The sequence below is a fragment of the Mobula hypostoma genome, chromosome X1 (assembly GCF_963921235.1).
Source record: "Mobula hypostoma chromosome X1, sMobHyp1.1, whole genome shotgun sequence".
NCBI lineage: Eukaryota > Metazoa > Chordata > Chondrichthyes > Myliobatiformes > Myliobatidae > Mobula > Mobula hypostoma.
The window spans coordinates 29,399,577-29,411,859 of record NC_086128.1 but is presented as its reverse complement, the minus strand read 5'-3'; the positions used below and the strand labels follow the sequence as shown (position 1 = coordinate 29,411,859).

Below are 12,283 nucleotides of genomic sequence, written 5' to 3'. Positions count from 1 at the left end.
AAGTAATCTGGGGATTGAGTTTAGAAGAAGCAAAAGTTAAGAGTATTTCTATGGAATCTAAAATTAGTTGTGTAGTTTAAGCTCACCTATAGAGAGGAGATGTGCGTAATGTAAGCTTAACCATCAGTGTAACATGGAGATAAAGTCCAATGAAAGGAAAACCACAGAACAGTTCAGATAGTTACAGAGGAAAAGCGAAATAGAACATAATTATTTTGTAAAAATATTTCACTGCCATGAGAAAGTATGCAGATGCTGGAAATCCAAAGCAACACACAAACACTGGAGGAAGTCAGCAGGCCAGGCAGTATCTATGGAAGAGGATAAAAAGTTCCAGCCTAGACCTTTCAGGATTGAGAAGGAAGGGAGAAGATGCCAGAATAAAAATGTGGGGGAGGTGAAAGAGGCTTGCTGAAAGATGATGGGTGAAGCCAGGTGGGTGGGAAAGGTCAAGGGCTGGAGAAGAAAGAATCTGATAGGAGAGGATAGTGGACCATAGGAGAAAGGTGGGTAGAGGAGAGGACCCAGGGGGAAGTAATAGGCAAGTGAGAAGAAGTAAAAAGTCAGAGTGGGGAACAGTGGAAAGAGGGGATGGGAAATTTGTGTACCAGAAGGGGAAACTGATATTCATGCCACCAGGTTGGAGAGTACCCAGATGGAATATAAGGTATTGCTCCTCCACCCTAAGGGTGGCCTCATCTTGGCATAAAAGCAAGCCTTGGATGGACACGTCAGAATGGGAATTGAAATTAAAATGTTTGGCCATCGGGAAGTCCCATTTTCACTTGTTTCCCTGAGCAAGTATTTTTGGATCCATCCAACACAGATCACGAAGATCACCACTGTTTTGACTCCGTGGAAAGGGGTGTCTGTGAATAATGGGAATGTGTTTAATAGGGGAATCTGTTTGTTTACTTCTACAGTAAGCTGAAAACTAAGATGTATTTGGCTCTGCAGTCCCTAGAACTCGACCTTTCAAAGATGGCGCATATGTTCAGGTAAACATTACATTCTTTGATTTGATGCAACTTTTGAGATTTTGTTAATGTGTAAAATGTACAAGGAGTTAACAAAAGATGGGGCAGCACAGTTTATAACATTTTGCACCTCTGTCTGTCTCCCTGTGACCTAGTGGGTTTCCTCTGGGTGCTCCGGTTTCCTCCCCCATTTCAAAGTCATACAGGTTAGGGTTTGTAAGTTGTGAGCTTATATTGGTGCTAGAAGCACGGTGATACTTGCAGGCTGCCCTGAGCACAGTTCTCGGATTGTGTTGATCGTTGACACAAATGGTGCATTTCACTGTATGTTTCAATGTATGTGTGACATTAAAGCTAACCTTTAAAATCTCCATATGAAAATAACTCTAATGTATGTACACTTGCTTTTCATTGGGTGAGGGGAAACACTTGGTTTTAAACACATTCATATCTTGAATGCTCCAGAAAGGAAAGGTAGATGAAATTTGGGTATACATAGAATTTATGATAATATTTCCTTTGTGTACCTGAGTAGTCTACTGATAGATTGCTCATTTGTATTTTGAGAACTGAGCTAAATTTGGCATCCATGTAGATATCATTCATATAAAAATTGTGAACCCTTGCTGCGGATTCATATGCTGCTTTAAGTGTTAGCTGTCTCATTTAGTGACATTTGTGCGTCTATATTGGAAAGCACTCCCACTCCAGGCTGACATTCCAGTCTGTCACTGAGAAAGTGCTGTGTGGTTAGAATGGTCTTTCCACCAATCCATTAACTCAAACCCCTTCCTCTCCCATAGCTCATTTATAATTTTAAAAAAATTCCTGAGAGATTACTTTGGAGACACAGGCCCTACAGCCCATCTAGTCAATGCTGAACTGGTTCATTGCCAATGTCATGAACAATATTTATCTTTTGAAGCAACTTAAACTAATTAGTCATTCTCATTGTCATTTATGGGAACTTGTTGTGCAGAAGTTAGCTGTTTCAATTACAGCATGGTAGCAATAATTACCCCTCAAAGGAATTCATTACTTGTAAAGTACTTTGGGAATGAAATTTTGTCTTTAAACACATTCATATTCTGAATGCTCCAGAAAAGAGCATTTGGGATCTGTCAGAACAGATGGGATGAATTTGAAAGCTGCAGGCATCTGTGTGGGAACGGGACATTTCTTTTTCTCTTTTTCCCCACCCGCAACCCAGAACGTCAATGATCGAGTCTGGTTTGGGCTGAGCAGAGCTGGGAGCACTGAGCCTTCAGTGAGGCCAACTGGTGGTCACTCTTCCTGCATCTGCTCACTCTCTGTCATAGCTATTTCTGTGTTCTCTGAGCTTTTGATCATTCCTGACTTTTGAACAGTTCAGGTTACAAACAGTTCCCAGGAATGCAACCCTATTATAACCTCTATTATATTCTGTTGACAGCCTGCACAGTGCTACATATGTCCAAGTTGTCAGAGCTCGGGTCTTTCTGGGCTGCCGTGGCAACCAAACCCAAATGAAAGGCATTCTCTTACTGAGTCGCAGGAAAGGAATTGAATACCTGGATATATTTTTATCTTCCCATTTTCTTCTGCATAATGTTCCTGCTGAGATTTATTAACTAACCAAGGATTGTGAATGTAAGCTGGTACTGAGAGCCACTTAAGCTATCTAAGTTGCTGCTGGAGTTTTAGATGCTTTTAGTTAGGTTTCTCCCTTCTGAATTTGTTGACCTCTGTAATATTCCTGTGTAAATTTCAAACTTCTCACTCTTCATTGACAAATAATACTGAATAATGCGGCAGTTATCTGATTGATGACCAAGGCCACTGCCTTTGGTTTCTGCTGTATCCTCAGCTCCATGACTAGCATTCCCGACCCAGGAACTGAAAACCCTCCACCAGAGAATTTACACACTTGTGATTGCTGAGGAGCTGTGCTTTCATTTAAGGATCTGCTCTATCACTGAAACCGGCCAACTTGACCTTGCTACTGCTTCACTTTATCTTCTACATGCTTCTTCAATGCCTTTATTTCTTCTGAATGCGTTAATTCTTATTTTTTGCTGGGAAAGTAACTATCTTCTTCATGTGCTGCCGATACTCTGCTGCCCACATTTTTGATCATGTCTTATTCACTCATTGCACCTGTACTTGTTCGCCTTCACCAACAGCTGTTCTAACAATGTTCCCATGGACTTGTTCCTACCTGCCTTCCTCTCCCCTGTCCTCCACCACTGTGTCTGTGGTACTATCCCACCCTACAGACCCTACATATATATGAAACCAGAATATATATAATTGTTTTTACAGATTTTTGTTTTCAGTTGCCTTGTATGCACACTTAGGAGCTTTCTCATATCTCCACCTTACCTCTTGTAAGAAGTAGCTTAAAGCCCATCTTTTTAAACAAACCTGTGTATACTTGCTCTATCAACTGTCTGGAACATCAGATTTTATCAATTTGCTAAAATACTACCACCTATTATCTTGGGATGTTTCATTCTGGTAAGAAGGTTGTAAAGATTTAATTATCAGTATTCAGATGGATGACTTTCTGGTCCAAGTACCCATCGATTAATGCCAACATATTTTTGACTGTGGAGGAAAAAGAGTTTGTGAAAGGTTTAGAAATTTACTTTACAACTTTTTTCTACATTTTTTAATCCATCCATAATTTTAATTTATTTCAGATTAGCCACCAATGCAAGTAACCTTGATACAATACTCCAAGGAAGTGTTGGCTATCTTACACCAAGAAGTGGCGGTATGTTCTTTGTCAATACAGTGGATTCCGGTTAATTGGGACACATCGGGACCAGTACATTTTGGCCCAATTCAGTGGCTGCCCCAGTTAGCTGAAGTTTCGTGGAAAGACAAACTACCATTTAGCTGAGTAACAAATTGTGTATTTAAATGAAATACAGAACCTGTTAGAGCTCTACCAATACTACTACAGTACTATCAAACTGTGTATTAGTTCCTAATAGTTATCAGCGGTGGAATTTCATCCAGTGTACACTGCTGTGTTCTTTTGATTGACAGTAAATGAACAAAATCAGCGCAGGTACCTATGGCAAATAATGGACTGCCTTTGTACAATGCTTTTGATGATTGCATCTTCCAAAACTTCATTGTCATTGTAACATTCGATTTCTTCAAATTCTTCATAGTTCCTAATTTGCTGAAGTAGTGAAATCGTTTCATTTTCACTCCTGACAGTTTCTGGCATTTGTAAGCCTGAGTGCTTGAAACTGCAGTGAGCAAAACCATCCTGAATTACCTTACTGCTTATTTCTTACCAACTATCAGTGACAAAACACATGCAACTGACACTATTTAAAAACTGTTTACTCTTAGCATGGCATAGTGTCTAATGGACACATAAGCACACGTGACTGATGCTAGTTAGAAACTGACAACAATCTCCTGTCCCAATTAAGCAGCATAGTGTCCCAAATAAGCGGCTACCCTAATTAACTGATGGCCCAACTAATTGGAATCCACTATTTGCTATTTTTGAGTAAGGGGCTTGGGGAGGAAAGTGGTGTTAAGTATGTTTTGTGTCTAGTCTCTGAAATATAATGGGCTTTCATATCTTTGGAAAGATAACTTTGAGATTATTTAACAATATTTTGAATTTTAGTTCAATCTCATCATTGCAGGCCAATCCAGTAGCCCTTTAGAGTGGAGCTCTGTCCGTCACCTTTGCAGGCAGTGCTGTAATTGACAGGATTAAAGTTATGTATGGAATTTGTATCTCATAACTATTCTCCATTATCTTGCTGGAGAAATGTGTTGTTTTTAACATAAACTATAGATATTGCCTTGACTTGGACTCATAAGAGATCAATGGTGGCCACGGACTTTTTGCCCTTCTCACTTCTCACCTTTGTAAGCTGGTGATTCATGTTACTTTTGCTGCAGCAGTTCTGTAATTTCTCATACAAGATCCTATTCTTTGCCCCAACTTCACCAGAGAAAGTTTCAGAACAGCTCTTCTTTGGAACAGATGAAACCAACCCCACAAAATATTAACCATTTTCATGATTAGCTGACTAATTTCTGTACTTCAAATGCTTTTAACTTTGTGAGCCAGTTTGTTTATCAATGGATTTTGACTGAAAATATCTTGGCTGATTTTACAGGACACTTAATGAATCTGAAGTATTATGTCTCTCCATACGACCTGTTTGAAGAGGGAACTGGTAAACTTACGAACCTGAATGAAAATAATGGTACAGTTCCAGGATCCTTTTCATGTTGGTGAAAATTAAATGGGTGGGGATGGGATGACTTTATGTCCAGGACAGCAAGTTGCTGTTGGATAGAATTTTCTATGTAAACATGATGCTCTAGTCCAGGAGTGGCAAACGCAAAATGTCTTGCACAAAAATGTTGGCACGCAGCGTGCAGTGCTGCCCCTCGATTCTTTAAACCCCACCCATAATAAAAAGATACACAGTGGTTATCTTTACTGCTAGATGAAGCAGCGAATGATTTTTTTTTTAACAACCTGAGGGCAGTGAGATGTTTTTTTATATAAAGGAAATTTCTCATGCCAGCTAGACAGTCACAAAAACTTAAGATGTTGGATGATACATTTTGAAATCCTCACATTCCTGTACACAAGTAGTAATTGGCTATTAAGTGGTTACAATATTATTTAGAATTTGTTATTTTTCAGATGTCTTTTTAAAAGACTAATATTAAGTTTTGAACAGATTTCCTAAAATGCTTCATTTGTTCCTATCTGTCTCTGTTATACCTTTATTAATAGTAAAACAATGAATTTATGTAAATAGGCAACAAGACTCATCCCTTTTTCACTTTTTTTAAAAAAACTCTACAATTATTGTTACTAATTCATTAATTATGCTAATCTCTGCTCAAAATTACCATGGCACAAGAGAATTTTTTAGAAGATTATCATCAATTTGGCCATAGGGTCTCAAAAAGTTACATCACTCCTGCTGTAGTCTTTTTCTGATGTGTATATATTGAGGGGCGTTAGGTTTTTGTGAGGCTAGAGTATTAAAAGTGGTTCTGCACTATGATTTCATTCTGAATCAAAATAATCAGCTGCCAATTGTACTTGCTGTTTTTAATGTGCATTATTTGAATTTTTTCGCTCTTGTGTCCAAGTAGAAACCAAGCATTCTCCCCTTGATTGTATGGATTTCCTCCCACAGGGGCAACACTGTAACATAGCAGTTAGTGTAATGCTATTACATTGGCAGCAACCCAGGTTCATTTCCTGCTGCTATCTGTAAGGAGCTTGTAAGTTTTCCCCATGACCATATGGGTTTCCTCTGGTTTTCTCCCGCATTCCAAAGATGCATGAGTTAGTAGGTTAATTGGACAGCAGGGGCTCATTGGGCCAGAAGAGCCTGTTACCATGTTGTATCTATAAATAAGTTAATAAACATCTCAAAGGTGTATGAGTGAGCTAACTGGCTATGTTAAATTACCCCATTATGTACGTGACTATCACATAGGATCAAAGAGGAAATTCATGGGTCTGCGAGAGAGAGAGAGAGAAAGGTTTGCAGGATTACTGGGAAATACAGCAGAACTGATGGGACTTGCTCTTCTGGAACCTTCCAGGCCATTTTCTGTGTTTATAGGCAAGTAAGGAATAGGCCGTTCAGCCCCTCTAGCCTCAAACCCAATTGGCTATTCAGTCAAATTTTGCTATCAGGTAACATATTTCCACACCACCTACTTCTGCCCATATCACTTAATATTTTAGGTTGTTCAAATTAAATCTTACCCTGATTTTTAAAAAAATACCAGTAGTCTTAACATTGTCTACTGTTCATTGATCCCCTTCAAAAGCCTTCCATTCTATCCCAACAATTCCCCTTTGATCAAATGTACTCCAAACCTAAATTTCAATGAGTATGTCTGTATGAACACTCAGTTTAAAACTTGAAGTTCAAAGTAATTTTACTATCAAAGTATGTGTTACCATGTAAATACAAAGAGAAACAAATCAATAAAAAAACACAAAGGTGGACAAACAATAGACAACAAATGGTGCAAATACAAAAAAAGAAAAAAACAAATTATGTTCCAGTAAATCTGTGTTGCACCTGTTCCAAACTGCATTGCTTTTCTTTCCCCTCAAAAGTTAAGATTGTTCTCAAATTGTAATGAGCCATTGAAGCCAGGGCTGAAGAGGCATTTATGAATTGACAATATCCTGCAAAAAGCTGACATTACAGAAGTCACAAACGAGAGAAGATCTGCAGATGCTGGAAATCCAAGCAACATACACAAGATGCTGGAGGAACTCAGCAGGCCAGGCAGCATCGATGGAAAATAGTACAGTTTACGTTTCGGGTCAAGACACTTCACCAGGACTGAAGGAAAAGAGATGCGAAGATTTAAAAGATGGGGGGAGGGGAGAAAGAAACAGGGTGATAGGTGAAATTAGGAGGTGGGGGAGGGTGAAGAAAACAGCTGTGAAGTTGATTGGTGAAAGGGCTACAGGGCTGGAGAAGGGGGAATCTAACAGCAGAGGACAGAAGGCCATGGAAGAAAGAAAAGGGGGGAAGGAACACCAGTGGGAGGTGATGGGCTGGCAAGGAGATAAGATGAGAGAGGGTAAAGGGGATGGGGAATGGTGAAGGAGAGGAGAGTTTGACGTTGGTAATGCCCCATGCCCTCTCTTTGCCATTCCCCATCCCCTTTATCCTCTCTCACCTAATCTCCTTCCCAGCCCATCACCTCTCTCTGGTGCTACTCCCCCTTTTTCTTTCTTCCATGGCCTTCTGTCCTCTCCTGTCAGATTCCTCACTTCTCCAGTCCTGTGTCTCTTTCACCAATCAACTTCCTGGCTCTTTACTCCACCCCTCTCCCTTCCACGTTCACCTATCACCTTGAGTTTCTCCCTCCCCTCCCCCCACCTTTTAGATCTACTGTTCATCTTTTTTTTCCCTCCAGTCCTGCTGAAGGGTCTAAGCCTAAAACATCGACTGTAGTCTTTTCTATAGATGCTTCCCAGCCTGCTGAGTTCCTCCGGCATTTTGTGTGTTACATTAAATAAGTATTGTGTTTGAAAGGGAATAACAGATACCTGGGCTACAAACACAAGATTCTGGAGATGCTGGAAATCCAAAGGAATCCATGCATAATTCTGGAGGAATTCGAGGTCAAGCAGCATCTATGGAGGTGAATAAACAGTCAAAATTTGGGGCCAAGGCCCTTCAGGATCTGATGACAGGTTTCGACTCGTAAAATCAACTGTTTATTCGCCTCCATAGATTCTGTCTGACCTGCTTAGTTTCTCCAGTATTTTCTGTGTGTTAGCCTGGGTTTATAAAGGAGCTTTCTGACTAGTGAAGCAATTTTGTAATGTAGGAGCCAATTTGTAATGCTGCCTGATCCACTGAGTTCCTCCAGCATTTTGTGTATAGTACTCTGGATTTCCAGCATCTGGAGAATCTCATGTTTATAAACCCAGGTCTCTTATTCCCTTTTTCAACACATTGCTTATTTAATGTTAGCTTCTCGCAGTACATTGCACTTCATGAATGCTCTTCTACCCTGCTATCCAGAGCTAGTGATGGGAAAAGGTCATGTAAATTAGTAGTATTGGTTGAATGATAAATATTGGCCATAACACACAGAATTACTTCACTATTTTCCTCAAAGAATTGCCTTTGGGTGTCTTTCTGCCCACTGGAAAGAACTGGCAAGACTTTAGTTATTCTTACATCTAAAGGAAGCACCTCAAACAGTGCTGCACTCTTTCAACACAATATCAGTGTCAGCCAAGAGGTTTCTCCTCAGATTTCCACAATCTGATTGAATTTACTACTTACATTTACAGAAGAATTAAATGGTAAACTTGCAGGACCTGGTTGTGCTAACCACTCTAATAAAAAATACTTCTGTTTTAATTTTATTTTTGTTGCTGTTGTCTTAAATCTCCTGGCATGGAAACCTTCACCTTCCAGGCCATGCCATTTTAACATTCATACTTCAGTTTTTATATTCATACCATATTTCTTCCTTGCTTTGGACATTGTGATTCCATGTTTATGGCAATTCATTCACTTTATTAAATGTCTTATTTACAGCTGCTGGCATGAAAGTTTGGAGTCCTTTAATCCCAAAAAATGATGTTTAATTGGCTGCTACCCCATGGCCAAGCTGAATGTGTAGTTGAGCTCTGCTTACCCATTTGCCCAGTTCAGCCTGCCTCTCAGTATCAGTGATACAGCATGCATCAGTTAGTTTTGTCCTCTAGTTCATCTATCCCATGCTGCTTCTGACTCGTACACCACTACTTGCAGTGAAGTAAAATGGTGATGACATTTTTATTTATCTATAAAGAGCATGTGACTTTTCTTCAACAAGGCACAAATAGTTGGATTCTGTCAGCTAGCTGGGCTCTTGCCAGATCTGTCTCCTTTGGAATGCAGCTGCACATATTCACCACATTTAATAAACTATCTGTTCTTTCCTTGCATGCTAGATCCTTGAGCTTGTAACAACTTAAGGCAGCCTAATAGAGGACTTTAATGTCTTTAGTTCTTGTACTCTGGTAGGTGGTATTCTTGAACTCCATATAAACTCAGTTAGATTGAGAACTAACTGTTATTTGCTAAGCACACAAAATTCTGAAGGAACTCAGCAGGTCAGGCAGCATCTATCAATGTTTCAGGCTGAAAACTGATAAGTCCTGATGAAGTATCTCGGCCTGAAATGTCAGTTGTTTATTCTCCTCTATGGATGATGCTTGACCTGCTGAGTTCCTCCAGAATTTTGTTTGAGTTGTTCTGGATTTCCAGCATCTACAAAATCTCGTGTGTGTGTGTTATTTGCTAAATCCTTTGATTATAAGCTAGTTTATAAGTTTAGCAAAATATTTCACCTGATGCAGGGTCAACAATTCCATTCTCATTCTCATTCTCATTCTCTCTCTCTCTCTCACTCACTCACTCACACACACACACACACACACACACACACACACACACACACACACACACACACACACACACACTTTGACCTGCTGAGTTCCATCATCACATTATTTGAATATCTCAATTCCTGACGTGCTCCCAACCAGCACATTGAATGTAGTAATTACAATATTAACCCATATATTAAATAAAAACATGGATGAAGCACAAGAGCATCTGCAGATCCTGTAAATCCAGAGCAACCCACACAAAGTGCTGGAGGAATTCAGCAGGTCAGGCAGCATCAACGGAAAGGAATAAACAGTTGACGTTTTGGGCCGAGGCCCTTCATTAGGACTGGAAGTTAAATGATTAGAATTTCATCATAGTTGCATGATAAGAATTTCAGAAAACTTGTGCAAAGCTCTTTTTTATGCATATTTGATAATTTAGTTGATGTTCATAGACTCCAAAGTTAGAAGGTCTGTAACATAAACAGAATTTTGTTTGCTAATTTTGGTAATGAGCAATACTATCAGGAATTTGACACCTCTGTTTATTTTCTCTCATTCTGTTGATTTTTATTTGTGGCCTATTGTTCTCCCTGTATAGTTCCACGATCCTTGGGCATGAATGTGTTTGTGACGATTGAGGGCCTCACAGGGATGTGCAAACTGCCTATTGCTCCCCTGATCACAGGCTCCCATCCCACAGACAACAAAGGGTAAGAAAACACTGCTGGTATATGGGGCTTATGGGATGGAAAGTAAACCATTCTTAAACATACCAGTTATTGTTCAACCATGTACTCCCATGGTATGGTTTTGTTGTGAATGGCAATGGTCCCAATGCAGATTGATAATTAGCATTAACATCATTAACGTGACGGTGCATGGAAAGTGTAAATATGTCTTAAATAGCATTCAAATTCCAATCTTACTGCCAGTGGAGAGTTTTGCTCTACCTGACTCTGGAGTCAGACTTGGCCTTTGGTTTTTGACCAAAGTCAGGTTCATTATTATAGGCACAAGTATGTGTCTGCACAGGTGCAATGTAAAAGACCCAACATTCACAAGACAAACACAGTAAATATAAGTTATACAATTACACAAGAAAGAACGCAATTAGAACAAAAAAGCTAAGTTAATTGTAGTTCAAATAGGTCCTGCTGTTGCTATGCTGAGATGATTAGAGTTGTGCAGGACGGTTCAAAACCTGAATAAGGCCATAAGATATAGGAGCAAAATTAGACAGTTTGGCCCATCAATTCTAGTCCACCATTCAGTCATGCTTGATTTACAGTGCTTATAAAAAGTGAGCACCCCCTTGGAAGTTTTCATGTTTTACAACATTGAATCACAGTGTATTTAATTTGGCTTTTTTGACACTGATCAACAGAAAAAGACTCTTTCATGTCAAAGCGAAAACAAATTTCTACAATTTGGTCTAAATTTATTGCAATTATTAAACACAATAATTGATTGTACAAGTATTCATGCCCATCAAGTCCGTATTTAGTAGATGCACCTTTGGCAGCAATTTCAGCCTTGAGTCTGTGTGGATAGGTCTCTATCAGCTTTACACATCTGGACACTACAATTTTTCTCCATTCTTCTTCACAAAACTGCTCAGGCTCTCTCAGATTTCATGGGGATTGTGAGTGAACTGCCCTTTTCAAGTCCAGCCACAGATTCTCAATTGGTTTGAGGTCTGGACTCTGACTTGGCCACTCCAGGACACTAACTTTGTTGTTCTTAAGCCATTCCTGTGTAGCTTTGGCTTTATGCTTGGGATCATTGTCTTGCTGAAAAACAAATCTTCTCCCAAGTCGCAGTTCTCGTGCAGAGGTTTTTCTCCAAGATTTCCCTGTATGTTGCTGCATTCATTTTACCCTCTACCTTCACAAACCTTCCAGAGCCTGCGGCAGTGAAGCATCCCCACAGCCTGATGCAGCCAGTACCGTGCTACATGGTAGGGATGGTGTGTTTTTGATGATTTGTGGTGTTTCACTTACGCCAAAAATAGCGTTTAGTCTGATGGCCAACAATCTCAATTTTGGTTTCATCAGACCATAGAACCTTCTTCCAGCTGACTTCAGAGTCCCTCACATGCCTTCTGGCAAACTCTAGCCGAGATTTTGTGTGAGTTTTTTTCGACAGTGATTTCCTCTTTGCCACTCTCCCATTAATGCTGCGACTGGTGAAGCACCCAGGCAACAGTTGTTGTATGCGGAGTGTCTCCCATCTCAGCCACTGAAGCTTGTAACTCCTCCAGAGTTGTCACAGATCTTTTGATGGTGTCCCTGTCTAGTCCCCTTGCACAATCACTCAGTTTTTGAGGATGGCCTGCTCTGGACAGATTTATAACTGTGTCATATTCTTTCCATTTCTTGATGATTGACTT

The 12,283-nt window shown here is 39.8% G+C and overlaps 1 protein-coding gene across 2 annotated transcripts in view; it reads left to right on the top strand.

Annotated features, from left to right (window-relative positions):
• The window catches only part of med1 (mediator complex subunit 1), a 57,364-nt gene that overhangs the window by 16,253 nt on the left and 28,828 nt on the right, over positions 1–12,283 (top strand). For both annotated transcript variants that reach the window (XM_063038079.1, XM_063038080.1), the window contains 4 exons: positions 924–998; positions 3,659–3,732; positions 5,114–5,203; positions 10,493–10,604. In XM_063038079.1, the coding sequence (XP_062894149.1) occupies positions 924–998; positions 3,659–3,732; positions 5,114–5,203; positions 10,493–10,604 (351 nt within the window). The remainder of the gene's footprint in view (positions 1–923; positions 999–3,658; positions 3,733–5,113; positions 5,204–10,492; positions 10,605–12,283) is intronic.